This window comes from Lutjanus erythropterus, chromosome 5, assembly GCF_056507025.1.
Source record: "Lutjanus erythropterus isolate fLutEry1 chromosome 5, fLutEry1.hap2, whole genome shotgun sequence".
NCBI lineage: Eukaryota > Metazoa > Chordata > Actinopteri > Lutjaniformes > Lutjanidae > Lutjanus > Lutjanus erythropterus.
The window spans coordinates 16,389,392-16,413,083 of NC_139321.1; the positions used below are offsets into that span (position 1 = coordinate 16,389,392).

Sequence of the window (23,692 nt, forward strand, 5' to 3'; positions counted from 1 at the left end):
GATTCAGAGTTAATCAGGAGTAATTATACAATAGACAACATATCATTATCTTATTATTTGTTGAAGCAGTGAGCGTTCATATTAATGGGACAAAAGTGGTAGTATTTCCACCACAATAACCACAAAATATAACATCAAAATTAAAATTATGAAGAAAAATCTCCTCTTCTATCTTATTAAGTGGCTAATGTAACTGTGCCAGGGAAAATGTAAACATACGCTCTTTCTGCCTGAATGTCATGAATTGTTTCATCTGATTTCAAGGAGAATCTAAGCTGGTGGCTAAGAATAAATATCTTGTCACTGATGGTCTCGTTTGCTTATGTAGGTCGTATAGAGGCACTGATATTAAATTGCGACGGTTATAAAGCTCTGCCATCCTGTGCATCCTATTTTGAGAAAGTCTACTGAGTAAAAAAGATAATATATACTATTTGTGTCCCAGCTTAATTATACTCATTTTACTTGATTGCAAACTTGTACAACTCATTGATATTTTGTCTCCTCTCTATCAGGACGGCATGTGGACAAGAAGGACTTGTACTGGTATTGAAGAGATCAGCTAGAGCAGCAAAGGCTTCAGCTGCAACACCACATACCAGCCCGTGGCTCTGTGAAGCTTTCTGCTCACTCCAGTAGCTCTCAGATATTTTCTCGTCAAACAGGCCTGAGCGTCATCCGAGAACACGCGTGGAAGAAAAGGCAGTGTTCCCATTCGCTGCCCAGCTCTGCTCAGTAAAATGACCTCAGCACCTCAGTATGTTTTTAACTGAAACAAACTTTCTGAAAGGGAACATACTCTGACAAACCTGTTCTTCAGCTCTGTCACTCCTCTTGTGAGTTGCAGAGCGCTGTAAATGTTGTTGTTCCCTCTGTGGTGGAGTTGGATGAAGGGCATTTTCTTGTGCTTTTATCAGGCACTTTTCTTAGTGGGCCTACACTAGTAAATAGACCAGTATTAAGTTAAAGTGTGTGAAGATTGTGACCCTCTTAAGTGTATAAATATAGTAATAATAATGTTAATATTTCTCTACAGTTCACTTAGACAAGTTTTATTTGAGTTTTATGTTTTATTGTATCCGAACAAAGAAAAAACATGAAGGATAAAAATGAAGGATAGTGATGTTATGTTTTCTATCTGTAATATTAAACTTATAGCCGTGTTAAAGAGACAGTTCTCCCCAAAATAAAACATCCATATTTTTCCCTGGACTGTAGTACTATTTATCTGTCTATTTTTATTTTATAGGTTTTTAAGATATCAGCCTTAGAGATGTATGCATTCTCTTCAAATGAATGGGACTAAAAGATAATCCACACTCATTGTTGTCTGCAGTTTCATGTAGGAACTACTGTACTTTCTACTGTAGTGGCACCACAGGTCAGGGGGAAAATATATATTGGGGTGAATTATCCCTTTGAAAGAGTGTAATGTACTTTAAAAAAATGTAATCATAAACTGAAATAAATATCTGATCAGATAAATATCATTGTTTGACTACAGATAACAATTTAATGTATTCATAAAGAGGAATATCTACAAGAAAAAATATATATATAAAAAAAACACACCAGCAGTGAAATGTAACTAAGTACATTTACTCAAGTATTGTACTTAAGTATGACTTTGAGTTACATGTACTTTACTTAAGTATTTCCATTTAATGCAACTTCTACTTCACTACATCCCAGTGTCTATTATTATACTTTTTACTCCACTTCATTTGTCTGACAGGTTTTGTTACTTTACAGATAAATTTTTTTCATATTCTTCCTGTCCAGCGAAAACCATGTATTTCCAAATGAGTTTGTGATAAACTGAAGGATGAAATGTTTCTTTGAGAAGATTCTCCTACTTTATAAGCTAAATAAACTGTCTAAAACTCTTAGCTGGAACATGAATTGTGACAAAGCTGCACAAATATTAGTGAATTTTGCTGATGATACTAAGTACGGTTTTGGATGCAGGGCTTTTACTTAAATTGCAGTATTTTTACAATGTGGTATTAGTACTTTTATTTGAGTGAAAGATCTAAGACACATAATCAGTAATGGAAAGTAACAAGGTGCATTTACTCGAGTCATGAATTTAAGTACAGTTTTGACATACTTTCAACTTTAAAGCAACTTTGGGAAAAAGGACATTTTGTAAACAAAACAAAACAAAAAAAGCCTGCCTGAATGATGATGACAACAACCTTTCCCAGTGTCATTGGCTACGCTATATACTGTGTAGTCTGCATTATTCCTGTGAGTACTTGTCCTATAGATTTATTGCCTATTAATCACTTTGGATCTCTTTAACTGACATTTTTCCCATGAAGTGGCTGAATAGAGTTCTGCTGGTGTTTTAAGTCTATAGAGAAAACCCATTAGAGCCACATTAAAATGGCACTCAGGCAGTGGATTCTTGAATGGAAGATTTTATCAGCAGAGAGCGTCAGACTCAGATGAGTCACTACACAAGCTGTTTGTTGAGGATTCACACTGGTCATAATCATCACCAGCCATAATGTTCTCAGCTCTATTCACCTGTATGTTCCTCGTCCTCTTCACACTCACCCACACGACCTTTAATTGTGACCTGAGAAGAAGATGGCCTAATTAAGAACGTGGTACAGTTGGTGATGTTTAGTGTAACTGTGGAAGTCTGGTGTTATTATTGGAGCATTTTCACACCTTGACTTTGGCTTTTTGAGGAGGATTTTTACACCTCTGCACCTATAGTACTTTTTGAAAGGTGTTTACAACATAATTAAAGTTTGTTTTGACTTGATGGGTGAAAATGGGTCATGTAATGTCTAATCTTGTAGAACAATGGTTACTTTATCATTATAATGGTGTTTTGGAGAACAAAAAACAAGAATAAGCGTCAGTGATTACCTGTCAATTAACACCTACACCAGGGATCAGCAGCCTTCCACTCTGGAGCCACATGCAGCTCTTCTGGCCCTCTCCAGTGGCTCCCTGTGGCTTTTGACAAAAAACAAAGATATGGAAATAAAATTTTCATTCATTATTGTTATAGGATTATTATACTCTCCAATTGTAAACATGTGTAGCCTATACACCAAAATGATTTCAAAAGTTTTGATATTTCGTCAACTTAAATGTGCGTCATACCGTATGTCTACGGCTCTGCGCCTTTTACTTACTTGCTAAATTTACTTACTTAATAAAATTTTGTCGGTGGCTAGCCTTAGTCTTCCTAAGCTAGCTATAGATGCCACATCCAAAAAAAAGGAAAGGAAAATAGAGAAGTTTAGGTTTGAGTAAAGGTTGCAGACCCCTGCCCTACACAAATTAAACAACACAGGAAAATATTAGCATATTACACAATAAGTTTGAGTGAGCAGCAGCAGGAGCAGTGGCACTTACCTTTACTCTGGAGTACAGCAGTGAAAGATAGAAAGGTAAAGGCAGGAAACACTCCTGTTTAGGGTGGAGACCCCTGAAAGTGAAGGTAGGAATGCAGAAATTGTGTCCCAAAAATTCTATATGACTATGGAGATCTAAACATGTCAGGTGACTGAGGTGAATGTTGTCCTACAGCAAGTGTTGGACATATTAAAGTGTTGACACAAGTTAAGGAAAACTTAAGGAAAGGTCACTAGATTTCTCTCAATCTATCCTGCAGAAGTAGGGTAACCAGATCCCAAAAGAACAAACGTGAGACAAATAGTATGTTTGAGTGGGACTTGTATTACAAAAATAAGCATTTCTATTCTGCTTCTTTGTTCGTAACATATCTATGCTTTGCCCTCTGGTTGATTCAGTTGCACACAATAGACAATAGACAGGCAGTCCTTTTTGTAGCTGAATTGTCAGTTCCTTGCGATAGTCTGAATTTGGGGTGACTTGCAAATTTTGCAGTTGGGTGTAGAGTAGCAAAGACTGTGTGCAGTTTGGTTGACAGCAAACACAACCCTGTGATGAAGCCGCTGGATAAGAGCAAGCTTTTATAAAAGCATCTGGCCCGCAGTGGTTTTACTTTTTAAAACCAGAGCCAATCTGAATCTCGCTGATTCTTTCATAGTCAGTCAGAGACATAATGACAGTATCGATGTTTCACTGCAGACGCTGTTCAAGGCCACAGATGGAGGAGTACTCATCTCTCCATGATGGCTGGGTGGATTATTGATGGTGCTGTGCTAATATTAGTTCCCATCTGGTACTGTATAAACTATGGATGGGCTGCCAAAAGGACCTATTGGGCACTCAGGGCTGACAGACCTCAAACGAGGTGCAGGGATTGGTGGAGTGGGAGGCCTTGTGTCTGCGCTCAGGATCCCAACATTATTAACCAATTCCAGAGCAGGTAAATAGCTCAACTGTCATCACTGAAGAACATATACATTTGCTGGCAAAACTAATGTACAAAGGCATATGTGCACATGCCTACACAGTCTGTGAGTCACAGACTTCTTAATGTAGTATAGACTGTATCTGCACAACATCTACTCATCAACGTATATACGACATGGTGCACTTAAGTGAAGAAGATGCAGCGAAATTTAGTTTTAGTTTTCTTTTAGTTATCTGATTGTGTTTTTAGTTACCGGCCTCCAGACTTGAGTCGATAACATCCTCAGAAACATGACTAACAAGTTTGTGTTTCAGGAGGCAATGCAGCAGTTTTTGGAGAATCAATTTTTGCCAAGGCTTAAAAAGTCCACATCCTCCTTCTTGGATTTCATTATCTTGTTGTTCGCTTTCAAATGAACCAAAAACAGGTAAAGTCAGTCACAAAGTGACCCACTCCTTCCGCCCAAAGGTAGCATCTACAGGGCATTATCAACAGCTTTCAGTTTTCTGTCTGTCTTGTACTGACTTCTACTGACTTTGGTGATTGCTTGACTATTCGTCTAGCTCCACCATGCAGTTCAACCTGAGCTGTACTTTGTGTTTAGTGTTAATTAGCCCAAAGTTAGCATGCTCAACTAAGATGTTCAACACGCTGAATTTTATACCTGCTAGACTTTAGCATTTTAGCATTGTCATTGTCACCATGTTGATGTTTGCATTTAGGGGAAAGTGTCACTTAACTTAAATACGTTCAAATAGTCTGTGTGTTACTGTTTTTTGTCGCTGCATGAAACATTGAATAGCAGCCTGCTCACTGAAAATGGCAGGTCACAAACTGGGTTGCTAGTGCTACAAACACAAACAAGGTAGCAGTGGGTACCTTCTGTTTTGCAGAGATTTAGCCATTTTAATGCCTCCCCACCCTGGATGTATTAAAGAGAACTGGATAGTGTTTGCCTTCACAGTGGCACATGAGGTGCCGGATCTTCCTCATTGTGCAGCACACAGAGCAACCACAAGACAGACTTCTGCCAGCCAACCACATAACTTCTGGCTCCCTAACTTGAATGCAGATAAAATAACTCAATCACGTAGCTCTTCTGGATTTTTCAACTGTTATAGACCAGAGCATTATTCAGAGGGTTGCCCCCTGGGGCAGAATGATGATTTGTGGAGCCTGACCTTTCTGGAGATAAGTGTGGCTACAGCTAGCATGGCTGTACAGATTTAGTCTTGTTATCAGCTTCCATTATCTCCCACTCCTGAGGTGAATTTGAGCACACCCCTGTCATACAAGTGTAGATAGTGATCTGCAGCTTGCTTTGGGTCAGTATATATGGGCAAGTTTAGGGTATAATCACAATGTTGTGGTGTTAATTTGAAATTGTGTGGTAGCTTGACCAAACAGCTAGATAGGTTGGATTACTTGCAATTATGATATGATTTGCTAAATGTTTTATGGCCTTTTAATGGCATCTATTATTCAGAGACCATCTTATATCATGTGATTATGGAACAATAGGTAGCATATAGGCCTATGTGATAGTACAAACTACCACAGGGTTTTCATTTTATCATGGTTATTTGTCATTCAACAGGCCTGGAAGTGTATTTAAGATGGTATTTGCATACTGCAATCATTAAGACACTATAATTAATTGTCTTGGATATAGGACTTTGTTTTTTTGGACATAGGACTTCTTTGTTTTGGGGGTTTTTTTTGGACCCAGGACTTGTTTTTCTGCTGAATTCCTCCTGAACATCATTCTGAGTCATTTCCCGGGCCAACTCAGACAAAACAATCCGGTGATATAATCTCGCTCGGTAGCTGCACCGTAGCTCTGTGTTTTTTGGTATCCCAGTGATATTTGTCTGACGTGATTTTGTTCTCACAGTCCTTTAATTATGAATTAATCTCTCCACTCTCTAACCTTTACTTCAGCCAATATCTTTCTATTGATTTGCTCTGTACGTCCACCCTGTTAAAAAATATTTAATGTGATCTTTGCACAAAAATAGCTTGAGAGTTTTTTAAAAAATCACACTGACCTGGTTTGGTTGGTATATAAGTGCCGTAGACAGACGTCTGTGGATTTCTATTTCAAAACTAAAATAAAGTAAAGAAACAATCTTATTGTACTAACTGTTGAATTATTTGCATTTTTTTTAAAGGTTATAAACTTGACATGCATGCAGAATAATGTAGAATATCAAGAAAGAATCCATCTTATTTTAAATGCAACAGGTCAGATCTTTCTTATTCTGGAAATGTAGAGGAAAATCCTTCAGTTGTCTTCAGAAGTCTGTCCACAGTTAAATCTGATAAAAGTTTCACTCTTTCTAGTATTCTTGTGCTCTTCACATTAATATGGGCTGACCTTGTATTTTAAGAATTCCTGTTTAAAGCACATGCTACAAATGGTAAACTTTAAATCCTCAAGGGAGGTAAAGTGTATAATTCATGCTGAGAGAAATACATTCCTCCTATCTTCTTCCACAATTTATACATTATTCTTGCAAGCAGATTAAACCGTGGTTACATCAGCAATGTATGAACATTTAATTTTGGTTGGTGATATTTTGGATAACCCATAAATTTCAAGGGTACTGCACATATATTACTGAAACACTTTTAAAGGGACATAACATCTTAAGAAATATTTGGACTACCAACACCTTAAAAATGTGACAAAAAATAATGAAACAACTAAGCAGGAGGTCGTAACAGCCTTCAAACCTCTTTAGTCATGAAGTCCTGTTCGTGAGGTCTCTGACTCTCTTTTTCAAAAAACATTGGAGTTTCTCTGCACTCTCTTTCTCAAATGTACACACAGAAACTTCAGATCTATTAGAAAAAACTATACTTTTTTGTAGCTGTTTGACTCTTAAAAATAATCAAATTAGCAACAAGGCATAATGTTACTGAGTGTCAGGATCACACAGTTTCCTGCTGACGCCTTATGTCTGTATCTATTTTTTTTCTTCTTAAAGACGCATTATTTTTGGTTTGGCAGCTGATAAAAACTTAGTTCTGGGTTCTTTAATTTATTTGTAGCACATCCCAGCATATAGCAGCTTTTAGACATTTTTCTGTTGTTTGCTAGCAGGCGAAAGATTACAAGAGCCCCCATCCCACAATACAAGTCATTGACAAGCCATAGATTGTTTTCCTTCTGGTGTGCAGGTTTAAATGCCTCTGTCTCTATGGGAGATGCATGAGAAAGCAAACTAAAACCCAACATATATTACCTTAAATAGAGAAATCCCTCCAACCTCTAGAGAATACATAGCATACTGCCTTTTTTTTTTTTTTTAAACGTGCATTTGCTTAAGTGCTGTTGGTCTCCAAACAGTATGATTGACTTGTATTTCCTATAGGCTTCAGTAGAACTGGTACCAAAGTCTGGAGCACAGAATGTTTTATAGCGATGTAAAGTCCCTTCCTTCTTGTTTTTAGTTTAGGAAAAAGTTGACAGAGGTTCCAGAAGAGGCAGGACTTATGAATGGTTAATTGAGATGTTCTAGACAAGAAATACAACCATGTGACAAATAAAGCAAACACATGGAAACCCATAGATGCAACATGTTTTCTGTTGTTAGCTTGCTGATACAGATGGAGCATTTAATACGTAAGCAGTAAAAAGTCTGCACAGAGCATAAAACTGTAACAAAACCCTGCAGTCTTCCAAGTCAAGCTGAGTATAACAGCAGGTGCCTGTTAGGAGGACACTTTATTCCTCTTTGCCTTAGAGGGCTCACATGGAGTTTGTGGTGTAAAAAAGTCACGGATCAAGGCCGAAAGAAGCCACAGCAGATATGGATTGGAGGGGCTTACTGTTAACAATTTAGGAATCTTTCTGGTATTTACTTTTCAGATATTATGTAAGGAGACAGGCAGCAGGTGTAGAGCAGGATCAAGCAGACAATCTGCATCTCTCCAGGAGGCAGCTGTGGATTCAGCAGCCATCCATACTTGAAACCCTAATCCCCCTTCCCCCCGTGGTGTCATGCATAATCAGGCTGATGTGAGGAGGTGGAGGATGAGGGGATTGGGTCTGCAGTGATGATTGTCTATCGAGCTTTCAACAAGCCAATGATACTGATTGCAGAGAGAGGGGGGGGGGGCTGTTCATGGCTGCTGCAGTGTTTTCCAGATGACATAAGTGACCACAGGAATTGAGATTTACAGAGATCTCCCCTGCGATGGTGGCGTCAAAGAACAGTGACATCAATCCCTCTAGTCATGTAACCGTCTGATCTGCCATCTTGTCTTTCCAGTAGGAAGTGTCTCTCTCCTTAGGTAAACACACTGAGAGATCTTATGTGTAGACATGAATAAAGACAACAGGGGTGTGTGGCGAAATTAATTTCACTCCATCTAATTTTGTTTCCGCTTCAATGAAAAATGATAATGCAGTTATGCATTTTGCTTTGCTAATGACCCAAAACACTAAACTGGCTACCTGTTTCTTTTAGAATTGATTTTAATGTTCTTTTACTTGCTTTGAATGACCTCGCTCCTCCATGAATCAGGGATCTTCTTTCTGTTTATGTTCCGGCCAGATCATCGAGGTCCTCCACTGCATTTCTTTTAAATGTTCCTTATGTGTCCCTTAAATGCTCTGGTGAGAGAGCCTTCTGTTTTTATACCCCTAAAGTATTCAACTCATTGCCTTTAGACATTAGATTGACAAGCTCTCTCTGTATTTGTAAGTTGTTAAAGCACGTGCGCCTTTGTTTTCTCAGTAAACAATCACCTGCATGTAAAAGCACCTCTAATCCTGTTCTGTTTGTTAGAGTTCTCACAACTCTTCCCCCTAAAATTTTTCTCCTCTCTCCCCCTCTCAGCGGACAGCACGATTCCCCCACAGCAAGAAATTCCCAGATTCAACCTCAACTGTCCCAGGTTCCCTCTGCCTAGAGTTTGCATGTTCTCCCTGTGTTTGCAAACCACAGGGGAACGAAGCACTGAAGCTCACTGAGAAGTCTCGACCCCAGGTTTCCGAGCTGCTCCAACCAAACCATGAACCTAACCAACCCTCATTCATCCCCACGCAATCCAGCCCCCTTCATCCCTCCCCTCGACTCCTAAAAAACCCACTGTACATGACCCCCATCCCATCCTCCCCTAATACTGACTGCAAACTGGAAAAAGTACCTTGTATGCTTTACATATAGTGTGATCTCTGTTAGTGAAATGTGTGGTGGGGGAGGGTGACACAAGGTGTTGGCAATCTGCAAGCTGATAACAAGATGCCACTAAATCCTACACATTGTTCCTTTAACAGGCAACAATAACTGAACATTTTTAGATTTTCAGCATGGATTATCTATCTCAGGCAAGTTTTGAAGTCAAGTCTAGGATGGGAAATTGTTACTGTAATTTAAATAGTATAAAACAGTACCACTTTACCATAGGCCTAAATAATAATAATAAATAAGATCTCATTTCTTACTTGGCATACTTTGTCTTTTCCATATATACAGTGGGTATTTGTCCATTTAAGCACTGTCAACATATCTTAATAGTTAAAAAGTGTCATTTGGCACCAAATTAACATAACAAATTATTAGATTCATACACTGAGGTTTTGGCAATATTGTGTACCTGACATTTTCAGCATACACCATTTTACATATAACAGTAAGGCTCCTTTTAACCTGTTATAAATGTTGGCAGCTCATTAGTAGGATTAATTACTAACTGGATTTTACCAAATTATGAGTTGTGTTATAACTTGTTTACAATTATTAACCTTATTATAACCCATTTATGAGGGTAGTGGTACCAGTTAGGATAGTCTATATAGCATAAATCATACAAAAACCCAAGAATGGTCCTTTAAAGTTATTGCTGAAGTCGGTTTATTGTATTGGACGCTGTGCAGGAAAGAAAATGCTGAACAGGTGCGAAACTTTCTTTGTTGGTGATTTACTTTTTGTGCTCAGTTGAACCGGCACCCAGACACAGGAGCAGTCTGGCACAGAAAGCAGCAGAGATGAATATGAAACGCAAAGCTTAGCAAAAACCGTGCAACCAAGGTTAGTACATCTGGAGCGGAACGACTAGACTGATTCTCTCCGGTGTGGCTGAAAACTTAGAACTTCATTTATTGGACAGTCGCTTAATCTGTCCTATATCTGCACTGACGAATCCTAAAATCCAGTGGATGTTGGTGTAACTATGCGAATTTCACGTCTCAAAGCCTTGAAAGGCAGCTGGAAAGCAATAAATTTGGGGGATTTACTGTATTTACACAGGCCATTGTGATAAAAAATGACTCACTGAAATAACTGGAGAGAGTCTAAGAAAGAAAAACAGTGAGTGTTTGTGCGTGGCGCAGGGGAGGGGGTGGAGGTATTTACATACATTATAAGGGTGCAGGTATAAAGAAGTGCACAGGGCACACTCAACTCCCTCCACACCCTAATAACTCTCTTATATCGGCCCTATAACACCTTGTGCAGCCGCTGCACTGTGCGCTGTGTGCGTCCAGCTCCTCTCCAGCCCTCTCCTCTCCTCTCCTCTCCTCTCCTCTCTCTGCTATGGTCGTCCACATACGCGCTGGAAATTTCAGCACCACAGACAGCTCTCTGTCCAGCTCCAGCTCCAGCAGCCTCAGCACCACCGACACCTCCACCCTGCGGGACTCCCCCGCGCCCCCGAGCCCCGGCGGGCTGAGCCGCACCGGCCACACGGTGGTGGCAGTATGCCTCGGCTTCATCCTGGTGGCGGGGATCCTCAGCAACTTGCTCGCTCTCCTCATCTTCGCCAAGTTTCGCTCCCTGTGGACTCCCATCAACCTCATCCTGTTGAACATCAGTCTGAGCGACGTCCTCGTCTGCGTCTTCGGGACTCCGTTCAGTTTCGCTGCCAGTCTGCACGGGAGGTGGCTCATTGGAGAGCAGGGCTGCAAGTGGTACGGGTTCGCCAATTCCCTCTTTGGTGAGTGACATGTACCATGTGTGCAAACATAAAAGTTTTTGTCTGTTCATTCTTGTTTTACACCAACTTTTTTCCAAGTATTTTTCAGTTGAAAAGACTATGGTTACAGGTCAAAAACTTTCAGATTTAGTTCAAAAGTGAAAGTGTTTTTTTCACCCACAATCTGAAGACGTTGATTGAAAGTTCACACTTAAACTTTATTTCACCAGGATTGTAAAAATTAAATGTCTTGACATTGCCTCTAGAATGTGTAAATGAAAACCTTTATGATTTATATCTGCAGTGATGAGAGGAAAAACAAGAGCTTGTTAATTCCTCCTAAATGCACTTATTTTGTCTCATTTATGAAATGTATTATGTTTTCATGATGAGACGAAGTAAAAACAATGATACTGCAGTAGAAACTGCAATAAAAATGGTTGGAAATGTTCATATATGCACAAATTAAAGGGATAGTTTACCTACAAATGAACTTCAGTCATTATCTACTCACACTCATGCCATTTAAAGGCTGGGTTTAGTTTTTTAGTCCATGAATCACTGCTGGAGTTTCAAGGGAAAACAGCATTGCAGAACCTCCCCAACAACTGAAGTGAATGGTGACCAGTTTTGAGATGAACATAAACAGAAAATGTCTACTACATATTGCATATCTGGTGTAATCCAAGTCTCCTGAAGCCCCAACATGCTGTTCCCTTTGTGCTCACACCATCACACCACACACACCACCTGACAATCAGATGGTGTGAACACTTACTTAAGTAAGAGAATGCAGGACTTTTACTTGCAACAGAGTTTTTTACACTGCCATTTTACTTAAGTAAAGTATCTGAGTACTTCTTCCACCAATGGACACACATTTAAACCTCATGGTGGCGCAACAGGAAAAGTCAGGGATCACCAGAGTCATTAAGTTTTAGTGCTTTGGAACCATGAATTTCGGTACAAAATTTCATGTCAATCTATCTAACAGCTGAGATGTTTCAGTGGTGGACTGACTGACACTGCCTTCCACAGAAACATGAGAAATATATGTCAGCAAACATGTTTTTCCATAAAGGTCCAAGTTTTCAGTCTCAATAAAAACAGAAAGAATCTATTTTTCTGCACACACACACATTCAGGTACACCGCTGTCAGTCACAGAGCTGGTCACAGAGTAAGGTCACTCTGTAATGTCTACACTATAATTACTCTGCAGTACACAGTACATCTAGTACTTCCTTTTCTGAGAGAGGACTGACAGCAGAATGGAGACACATTCTTACATAATATTGTATGATGCTCACATATACTGCAGATTGACAAGGTCTAGTATCATGATACTGACATAGAATTACATAAAATGTCAGATGAAAGTTTTCCTCTAAAAAGCACATATGTTATATTGCAAATCATAGTTTAATGAAAATAAATTAAATTTAATGAAAGAACTGCTCTCTTTACAGTGATCAATTTGTTTATTTCGCACTGTTGAAATTTTCTTTTTATGGTTCAACCATGCACTGCAGTGAGTTTAGAACTGCAGAGGGAGAAATAAGAGGAGTCCTTGGTTGCGGATAAATTACTGTACTTTCTATAATGGTAACATAGGTGTTACCAATGACACTAATCAAGGTTCCAGAGTCAGGTTGCTGTTATTGTGCGAGGCTCCGCTACACTAAGCTTGGGTTTCACCAATAAGAATTATTTTTCAAACCTCATTAAATCATGGCTTAACTTTAATGTTGCACCAAAATTTAAAACTAGTTTAAATTTCAGAGATATTCAATTTAGAACTTAGTTTAGTTTTTATTCTAAACTTAGATTAATTGTAAATCTGTTGCGCCAAAACTTTAAACTCCACAGGACCTAATTTTGAATTAAACATGATTGCTGATCTATAGCAAGGGACATATTATTTCATCATAGGTGTGTTGTAGTTTAGTTTAGTTTAGTTTTGTGTGACTGCTTAGTGAACTACATCTCTCTTCTCACACAATATACATCACCAGCATCAATTGTAACGTTATCTTGCCTGAATAAGATAATAAAATATGACTGCCATGAATAAGGTCAGCTGCATTCTGATAATTTGTGGCCACTGTATCTACTCTTTTTGTCCTCTCTTGCCTGTTAAGGGATCGTGTCCCTGGTGTCCCTGTCTGTCCTCTCCTATGAGCGTTACACCACGGTGCTGCACTCCTCAAAGGTTGACATCTCAGACTTCAGGAAGGCCTGGCTCTGCATTGGAGGCTCCTGGCTCTACTCTCTCCTCTGGACCTTGCCGCCCTTCCTGGGTTGGAGCAGCTACGGGCCCGAGGGAGCCGGTACCACCTGCTCTGTCCAGTGGCACCTCCGTTCAGCCACCAGCATCTCATATGTGTTGTGTCTCTTCATCTTCTGTCTCCTGCTGCCCCTTCTGCTCATGGTCTACTCCTATGGCCGGATCCTGGTTGCAATCAGGAGGGTGAGTTCATGCTAACCTGTAAATAAGGACATGTTGCTTTTAATGCATTTGTGAGTCAAATGTGTCTGACTAAAAACACCAGATCCAAGTACAATATTTCTCAGTGTAAGCTGGAATGGGAACACCCTCCACCCACAGTCACTGAACAGCAGATGGCAGCTCAGAGTTAAAGTGAGTTAAATCTAAATTTAGACACCTGTGTCATTCATATGCAGACAGCGTGTCTTTGTCAACAATTAGGAAATGTGTTTTCAATTATCTCTCTCATGCTTTGACTAATATTTCACAGTAAATCCACCCTGAAGGGCACTGAAATATTTTCCTTTCTGCTCCAAAGAGGCATTTCCATTAGAATTCATGTTTCCCCTTTTTTAGTCATCAGTGGTTCTCTTGTGCCTCTTTTTCTGCAGCATAATTATCCCAATGAAATATGGGTGAATCCAGAACTGTGGTATTTGATATGGCTGGACACATTGTAGCATTGTATTTGACTAATTTCAATGGTAAAATTCCATTTCTTGTTTTTGTTTTCCTAATTAAGCCACTAATTTGTGGACAGAAAGGTTCTAATTTGTATCCAAACAAACCAACAATCCCCAGATGTGATACTGTGTGCATAACTTACTTAGGTTTTTAATATGATTGATGAGATTCCAGCAGATTCTGTCAGGCAGTACTTACTTAAAGTCCAGTACTTTCAAACTACTGCAGACTGTCTAGTTTCTGACACACCCGTCTAACCACCAAAAACAAAAAACATATTCATTTCCTGGCATCTACACTTACAGCACACCAACACATGCAGGTACTTCACCAAAAAGTCGGGCCCCTTAGGAGACTGGGGATCCCACAGACAACAATGCAATTTTACATGTTTTTGAATTACAGTTTTGACATATTTGTATGAATTCATGTTGAGTTAAACTTTTCTTTATTTTATCAAGGATCATTCTGTGACTTTGACAACTGAGCGCTAAAAAAATTAGGGTTAATCAGTCAGCCATCATGCCCTTAAGTCTTCCACTGTCCAAGTGGATCAGTGAGTTGACATAGCAGCCAGACACTGCTAATATTGAATTACCAGGTATTGTTAGGCTTAATGTCGTCTGTAAATAACAACAAGTGTCAATAGACAACTGTTGATCTGAGCTAAGCTGAGATTTAGTCAGAGACGTCCGTCTGGACTGTAATGTTGTGTCTCAACTCCAGCAGCCTCCCACACAAGCCAACATTAGCTCTCCATCAGTAGGAACAATTACCATCCTCTGGAGGCTCAGACATTCTTACTGTTCTCCTTTTAGGATTCTGTCCTTCACAGGCAGAATGAGGAACCAGAGATCACGGTGGATTTGTATGTTTATTTGTTTTACAACCTGATACACAGCAGCTTTTTGTAATTTTCCTCTCCGTCCCATTATATGAAACCCTGAGTTTTTTCTCTCACAAGGGGCCGTGGCCTTGACGACTCAGGCTGGATGATGAGTTGCTGATCTGATGTATGCATACATGGAAATCTATATTATCCAGTAAACTATCACCACATGAAGACTAATCCTTAATTTTACAGATTAAATTTTGCAGATAAAATACTTTGCCATTTTGGCAGTGCCTGACTCCGCTAACTCCGAGCTAATGGTCAAAGAGGGAGAGCATGAGTGGAGCTGAGGCAGCTGAATGAAGCAGCCACCTAGCGGCTAGTCATTTGTGATGGTTACCACCTGTCACTCAAAGCAGGCATGCTCTTAATTATGCATAACTTTAAAGTAGCTGTGAAACATGTAGAGCCAGTGTTTGGTTTGTCCATTTTGGGCTACTGAGGAAACATGGCGGCGCAACATAGGGACCACGGAAGAGGACGTGTGTCTTTTGTAGGTACAAACAGCTCTTTCTAAGGTAAGAAAAACACAACAATTCTTAATTTCAGGTGATTATACACTAGTGAAAACATACTTTTGAATATTATATCCATTTCTGCCAATAAATCTCTATATATCTTACACACTGGAGCTTTGAAGAGTAATTCCCTGACAGTAAACAATACAATACAAACATGTACAAAGTTCAGTATAAACACATATGGTGAAGATTACATTTATAGAGCTGTAATTTTATCGGGATAATGGGCTCAAAGTGCTGCCTTTCACCATGTCCATCTGCTCTGCTATGAAGCGATAATAGCTCTGCTAAAGTGGGCTCCATTGTGGCTCTTGAGCTTTCAAGGTGTTCATTCAGGACGTAAGATCGTGGTTAAAAGGTTGAGTGATGGCTGTCAGATTCCCACTCAACACTTGGTCACATGTTTTCAAGGTAATTTCAAGGAACACCAAACCAGATAATCCTCAGATCCACAGCTCTGTGTTTACAATCTTACAATCAATTTATCCAGCAGAAGAAGGAATGAGAGACAGTGTCTTCAGGGGTGAAATCTTTGCTGGCAGTCGCCCCCTTTCAGTTTCCAGTGACTCATCCCCTCCTTGTTAAGGCTTACATAAACCTATCAATTACCAAATAATTGATAATTATGGGCTCCCAATTGGGACTGGGTCCCTTCATGCACTTTGTAGCTACTACTCCTATCAATGAATCACCCAGAAGATATTTTTAGATTGTGGAAGCAACCCGTTACTATTGGAAACCTGCTATTATATAACCCCCTCGATTTTTTTTTTTTTAACTCTGTACACCCGAGGGAGTCAGAGCTGAGAGGGGCTTTGCAGACTTGATTACTGTAGCGGTAAATAGGGGCTCAGCCGCGCACCAGTCGCCCTCCGACTGAGTGCCCCGCCTTAGGCTTTTCTTAGAAACTGAGCAATCAGACTGTCAGTTTCTCAAAGATGACTTAAACTGACACGTCAGAAGGTGAGATGACATTTATAACAACAGCATCAGCATGGCTCAGGCTTGGATTTTTTTTCTCCGCATGACAGCTTCACATCTAGTTTCCATCCATGACGCCGTCTGTAAAGCCTCTTCTACGAAGTAACACACTTCTGGAGATTTACTGTTCCATGACCGTGTCCTGTTGAATTGACAACGGACACATTATGTAACTTAAATATACAATTTCATTCCAAATAAAAAAAACATCCATTTATTCATTAGTGGTTCATAAGGGTTGAGCTGTGCCTCAATAACTGTCCTCCGTAGTCAGAGAAAAAAGCAAGGGAGGACTATGCACAGAGAATGAAAACACAAAAATTAAGATTTAGACTAGAGTGCTGCTTTTGAATATTTCTATTAAATATGTTGCACGGCTGTACAGAGAGTGACAAAGGAGTGCACATCTTTCAGTCCATGTTGGACTTTCCCCAGTGCAAAACAAAGCATGCACAATGAGTCAGCCTGTTTACTCTACAGGTGCACCAAATCAGTGCTCGCTGGCTTAACTGAACTCATTTGAATCCGGTAGCCAGAAGATCATTTGCAAGTCAGTGCAAACACATTAGGATAATATAATTCCATAGCACTAACATGCGTAATTTTATTTTACCTTTAGTTTACGAGGAGAAAAAAAAAAAAATCAAAAATCTCTTACAAGAGCAACATGGCCAAAGTAACAGCTGTTCAAAATCACAGCGTTGAAAAAATGCATCATGATACAACATGATATACAAAAATCTACAATAAAACAAGAATAGCTATTCATACATACTGGCATCTCAAGAAAAATAACCATGTGTTCAAGTGCATTGTATCAAGTTTTAGATCTTTTCGTAAATTATTCCATGCCTAAGGTGCGTAATAGGAGAATGCAGTTTTCCTCAGATCTTTCAAAATCTGGGGTTAAAACCACTGCAGTGTAAGAGAGAGAACAGAGCTGGACCAGAGCTGACAGAGAGAGGAGTACAGCGGTAGGCTGGAAGTTTACCCAGTATCACTTCATGGATAAAAATATACCACTGCTGTTGTCTTTGAGAGGTCAATGATTTCCAATGCACCAAATGTTAAAGAATGCTGAAGAATGCAAGGTAGACGACATTACAAGAGCCACATATGATCACACTTTGGAAAGGAAATCTGCGGCGTTGTCCAAACGTCCCTTTTGGGTGGAGTTCTTTTGTGTATCTGCATGTACTAACACTCTTTGGTCTACAAAGAGAAAAGGGGAAGAGAGCTTTTTGGTATCATGTTTGGTGAATCGTTCATTTCTGTTTTTCTCATAAGCCTTTGCAAAGGCCTTATCCAAGACATCTTGTCGATACTTTCTCATCAGAATGTGATCAAAGAGGTTGTGGGCTTCGACTTGGAAATCATCATCCCTTGTCTCGCTCTGTGAAACTGAATATGGGGCATGAGGGGGATAGAATGATGGCTTGAGTAACGTAAAAGACTATTTCCATCTGTGGGTTTGGTGAAGAGAGGGGTGTAACTGTCTCTCCCATTATACATTACACATGTCCAAAAATCTTACTGTGTGAAATGTAGGAATGGTTTGATACCTCGTTTTGTCCAACTTTTTGAGTATCTAGCCACTACTCTAATCTGGTACTGTCTTTTTCCTTGTTAAATTGAATGGATGATCATGCTCAGACTTAAAAAACAAATAATTTACCCCCACGAGGGAAGAAATACACTCTCTCTTGACACCATGTTGCTCAAAGTTTACCTAAGCAATCACACGATACTTTAGGCTAATGGATCGTGTTGGATCTGTGTCTGCCAGAAAGGGCTCTATGGCTGAAATCCTTTAGGAGGTCACATGGCATAATTTAAAGCGTGACACAGCGCGGGCCGTGGTGGATGAATGAGTTAAGCATCGCACGGATGAGTTTGGTATATTGGTATAAAGGCTAGCTACAGCCATTGTCGCCAGGAGAAGATTTATTAATTTCTTTTTTAAAGCACAATTCGAAATAAACTCCTTGAGTGGATCTGTCATATTTAAACCTCTCTGTCCATATAAGACATAATTCGATCTACTGTAGCTGCGATGTTGTCAGATTTATTCTGTGAGTAACATTAAAAACAGAACACAAGTCCAGCCATGCAGAAATCACAGCTGACTGAACGTTGTCAGAATAGTTATTATATATTAAAGGGGATCAAGGAGATGGCGCAACAGAGGTTATGACCAAATATTATACAAGGTGAAGTGTAATTGAGTGTGTGAGAGATGTGCAGTGATTTGACAGGCAGAGTTTTCTCTTGCGGAGGACCTCCTTCACCGCACAGATGGCCTCATTTATTTATGAAGCATCGTGAATCACAGTGGTAATTATTACACAAGATGGAGACCACAGGGGTATGAAATCAGTACTGAGGGGGTGACAGTCGCCACAGACGAGATGCTGCGGTATGGCTTATAATATATCTGAGCTATTTTTAGCCCACAGCAACAGTACATCAGGAGAAACCAGCAGGACAGGTGTAATGACACACATCAGAGCACGTACAGTACACTGGACACACAGCTGCCGGCCAAACTTTAAACACGCCGCGTTTTTTAATAAATGTTTCAACGGTTACTGTAACATAACCATCACTGAGTCATACATGGTGGATCCGTTTGACTGATTCATTCACAAGTTCACCACAAGTGTGATTCAGTTCATACCACCTTGTAGCCTTCATATGAACCTAAGAATTGTTGTCATTTTCAATAAATAAAATGATCATGTTTCAAAGAACTTGACATGTACAGCCCTCAAAGTTACCTAAGTGCGGTTAACTTGTGAAGAGCGTTTTCAATAGCATTGTTGTCATCGATACACTTGCACCCCGGGTGGAATACCCAGTGACACAGACAAACCATGATCTTTTCCCAAACTTAATCAAGTACTTTTGGTTCCTAAATTAACCAAACTGTGAATGAAAACTGAAAAACAAAACAAAAAAACCCCAAAAAAGGACGTTTCACATCGAACTCAAACTCCCGTCTCCGAGGTTAAAGTTTGACCTGTTCATCCACAGTCTCCTCCCGGGTGTAAATAACAAACAGACCAGTTTTTATTTTTTCATGACTAAGGTGTGGAGACACATTTCCAACAGAAAATCAGTGTCTCAAACTAGAGGTGAAAGACGCTATCGAGTTACATTAGGTAAAATATCTTGGCTTCTCTTGCTTTGATTTTGACCATTGTTATTTTTTCAATCTTTTAAAGATTCAGTATGTCTTAAGTTACAAAAAAATCAAATTCAAGGTCAAGTGAGTTAGATTTAGGGAGATCTACTGACAGAATATGGCAGAAATCAAATAAAATATTCATAAGTATGCTTTTAATAGTGTTTGAGTGTTTTCTTTTGTGATTATAGTTTGTTCTGATTAAGGTTAAGTTTTAGGGTTAAGTTTTAGTTTCTCAGTGAAAATCGGTGCTGTCTCTCATTAACTCAGCATCTCCAGGTTTGATCAATGATGGGTGAGGGAGGAGCATGTTGCTATGTGTCACAGTGTCTTTTTTCATAACACCACTAGATGGCACTTAAAAAAGAAATGCTCAACTACTAATTAGAGAGGCATTTAGGAATCAGTCACAGAACAAACTGAGATAATGAATGCAACAAAAAATGGCATAGGAAATCGAAATAAAAACACAAAAATGCTCACCTTTCCAATAGCCCACCTGACCTGGCTCCACCTACCTGAGACCATCAGACAGTCTGTGCTGGGTTGGGTCAAAATACTATCAAGACAGGTTTCATCTCTGTACTTCTTATAGGTCTGCAACTAACAATCATTTTTTGCAATTAATCAATTAATCATTTAGTCTGTAAAATATCACAAAATTGTGCGCTCATCACAACTTCCCAGTTCCCAAAAGTCAAAAGTGACAAGGAAATGCAGCATATTCTTACATTTAAGAAGCTGGAACTGGCAAATTTTTGACATTTTTGCTTGAAAAATTATTGAAACAATTCAGCGATTATCAAAATTGTTGGCAACTAATTGTCCTTCAGCTGCAGCTTTAACCTCCCCCTCTCCTCCTCTTTCATGTCTCCAGGTGGGTAAGATAAACCTGCTGGCAGCTCAGCGCAGAGAGCAGCACATTTTGGTGATGGTGTTGTCCATGGTGTCCTGCTACATGCTGTGCTGGATGCCCTATGGCATCATGGCGCTGATGGCCACATTCGGCAGGTCGGGACTGGTCACTCCCATGGCGAGCGTGGTGCCCTCCATCCTGGCCAAGTTCAGCACTGTCGTCAACCCCGTCATCTACGTGTTCTTCAATAACCAGGTGAGAGAACAATGAATGACCTAGAATCACTGTCTGTTTCCGCTGCATTGAAGTATATTATGTAAGATCTTTTGGTTGAAGTGCATATGGCTGTTCAGCTGTGTCTAAATATAGAGAGGAGAATAGAGCAACAGTGTTTCATCCATGAACTCAATGATACCTATGTCTCTGTGACGCTGAGGACAAGGCTCTGTCTCTCTAAGTGTCTCTTCAGTACCACTTCCTGCTACATGCAGGACACTAGATGGCATACTTCTGTCTGTGGCAGCCACAAAAGCTCTCTTTACCCTGCAGCTGTATATGGGCCAGAAAGACATTATTTGAAAATGTGTGCATAAGACTTTCATTTAACAGTCATAACCATGTCATGACACCTGTCATGAACATGAAGATGACTTTATGAGTGTTTATGACTGTTGCCATTAAGTGTCAGTTAGTCAATTGTGTAATTTTTTATGCAAAATTGACATTGTTTGAGATGTCTTTGTTGTTACAACTAGACATTAATCAAGCCAATAGTGTCAATAGTTTTTGTTATGACACCTTGACATAATCATACTTACAGAAACTGTTTAGCTTTATGTTTTAACATGACATTAAACTGTCATATGTGGTTGGTTTTGATACAGGCTGTCATGAGACCATTATAAGTGCATTATGAATATTTTCCTCGACATCAAATAAAGTGTAGACTTTGTACTCATAATAAAGATGTTGTGAAGTTTTAATACACTATGAAATGCTTTGTAACAGTGTCATGATTAATCTCCTGGACTTGAACTAAAGTGGAGCCATTTGGACGATGTCATTTTTAATGCAAAGCTGACATAGTTTGACAAGTCTTTGCTATGACAACTTTACATTAATCAAGCCAGTAATGTCTTTGTTTAGACAACATTACCTTAACATTAACTAAGACAACATAACCTGTCAGTGTCACTAGAAGATGGCATTGGCCTTATAACATTTAATGACATCTTTATGACAAGTCTAAATTTTACCACTTTACTTAAAACCCCTTAAATTATTCCTGACAACATTATAAAAGAATCTGATAGTGTAATAAAGCTTAATGACATCTTTATGACAAGTCCAAAATGTACCAGTTTACTTGAGGTCCAGGAAAACATTCATGACACACTTATAATTGACATTACTAGCTTGGTTAATGTCAAGTTGTCATAACAAAGACATCTCGAACATTAACAGCTTTGCATAAAAGATACATAATTGACCAAAATGACACTAAATGACAAAAGTCATAAACTTTCAAGACTCCTTCACGTTCATAAAGGTGACAGGTGTCATGACATGGTTATGACAGTGTACTGACAGTCTTATGCACACCCTTTCGAATAAAAGGTAACCACATGGGGTTTGAACTTTGTCTTTGTCTTTAAAATTGTTGAAACATTTAAGAATCTTTCATTTTATACCATACTGATCCCATTTTTAAGTTGATGTTTTAGTGTCTTTTGACCTGAAAATGTTGCTTTCATGCTTACTGGAAGAAACAATTGTCTTTTGTACTTTTACACAGTTTTATAGATGCTTTGTGGCCTTCGTGAAGTGCAGCGAGGAGCCCCAGTCTATTCAAGGAGAGGAGCACTCGTCTCGGAGAAAACAGTTTTCTGGTTTCTTCCCTGTCCACAGACAAGCCTCCCTCAGCTCGTCACAACCTCAGATCCTCAACACCTCCAGAAGCGCAGCTCTCTGCAGCCGGCACAATGACCGCCACACTCTGGTTGTTCACTACACTCCATGAAAGCTTTTCATCAACTGTCAAATTTAAAGCAAGATTTTCTGAATTATCATCCAGAATCCAAAGTGCAACTGAAAGACACAACATTTCCTTCTATCTCTTTATTTCACAAGATGAATGTCACTGTCGTCTCTTTAACATGTGAATGTAAACTCAGTGCCATGTAGTTCAGCCTCTGCTTTAATGGATATTTAATTTGGGCATGCGCTGACCCTCCATATATATGTAGGTGTCAGTGTACATGTTTTAAATGAATGCTCTATGAAAAAAAATGTATGTATGAATGTGTTTGCTGGAGGTTTGGCCAAGTTAAAGCCGTCCTCAGTCCTCTCAGAGACTCTGAGCATTTACATCCAGAGACAATGAATGTAGTAGTTAGAACTTTGAAAGGAAGTGTTTTCCCAGTATTTTATTTATGGTGCTGAAACCAAAATATTTCAAATGCTGAACACCCAAAAGTAAAAAAGTTAGCACAAACACAGATCTTCAGGACAAAGTTGACTAACTGCATGTTCTGATGAAGGTAACTAGACAGAAATGTTATGTTTGTTGACATGGCCACAATAAACTGAGATTACTCAATTTTGTCCACAGGATCTGTGTATGTGCCCCCTTTGTACCTTTAGGTATTCAACACTGGACAGACACTGAATGTCTTTCATGGTTTACATAAAAATAATAATGAATAGTAATAGTACTAATAATGTCCACCCCCACCATCAGTTAGACAAGAAGCAACCACCTATAGGGGTCATTTTATAATATAATATAATCTTCTTTTTGTCTCACAGTGTTTCCCTTTTCCACAATAAACAACAACACCAGCAAACAGGAGTGCTACATAGTTATTAGTACAATATAATGTTGTGTTATAGCCTAAAGGTAATTTAGCATACAGAGACCATATAAGACCATAACTTTATATTATTAATAAAAAGATCAAATTGGCTGTTTGTCACAGGCAAAGGTTAAGACAATAAGGTAGAAAATTTATTAAGGGGATTCTGGGATTTGTTACCAACATTGAACATATTCATTGTATTTATACAGAACATGTAA

The 23,692-nt window shown here is 39.2% G+C and overlaps 1 protein-coding gene across 1 annotated transcript; it reads left to right on the forward strand.

Moving 5' to 3' along the window:
• The first annotated feature begins 10,824 nt into the window (after positions 1–10,824).
• On the forward strand, positions 10,825–23,490 carry tmtops3a (teleost multiple tissue opsin 3a). Its single transcript, XM_084718887.1, has 4 exons — positions 10,825–11,251; positions 13,371–13,699; positions 20,638–20,871; positions 22,412–23,490. The coding sequence occupies exons 1-4, from the start codon at positions 10,852–10,854 to the stop codon at positions 22,634–22,636; spliced, it is 1,188 nt and encodes a 395-aa protein (XP_084575013.1). The 5' UTR covers positions 10,825–10,851; the 3' UTR covers positions 22,637–23,490.
• The last annotated feature ends 202 nt before the right edge of the window (positions 23,491–23,692 follow it).

Coding starts and splice junctions, on each gene's coding strand:
- tmtops3a (XM_084718887.1), top strand. CDS start 10,852: ATGGTCGTCCACATACGCGCTGGAAATTTCAGCACCACAGACAGCTCT. Junction 11,252..13,370: donor GTTCGCCAATTCCCTCTTTG/GTGAGTGACATG, acceptor TTGCCTGTTAAG/GGATCGTGTCCCTGGTGTCC. Junction 13,700..20,637: donor TCCTGGTTGCAATCAGGAGG/GTGAGTTCATGC, acceptor TCATGTCTCCAG/GTGGGTAAGATAAACCTGCT.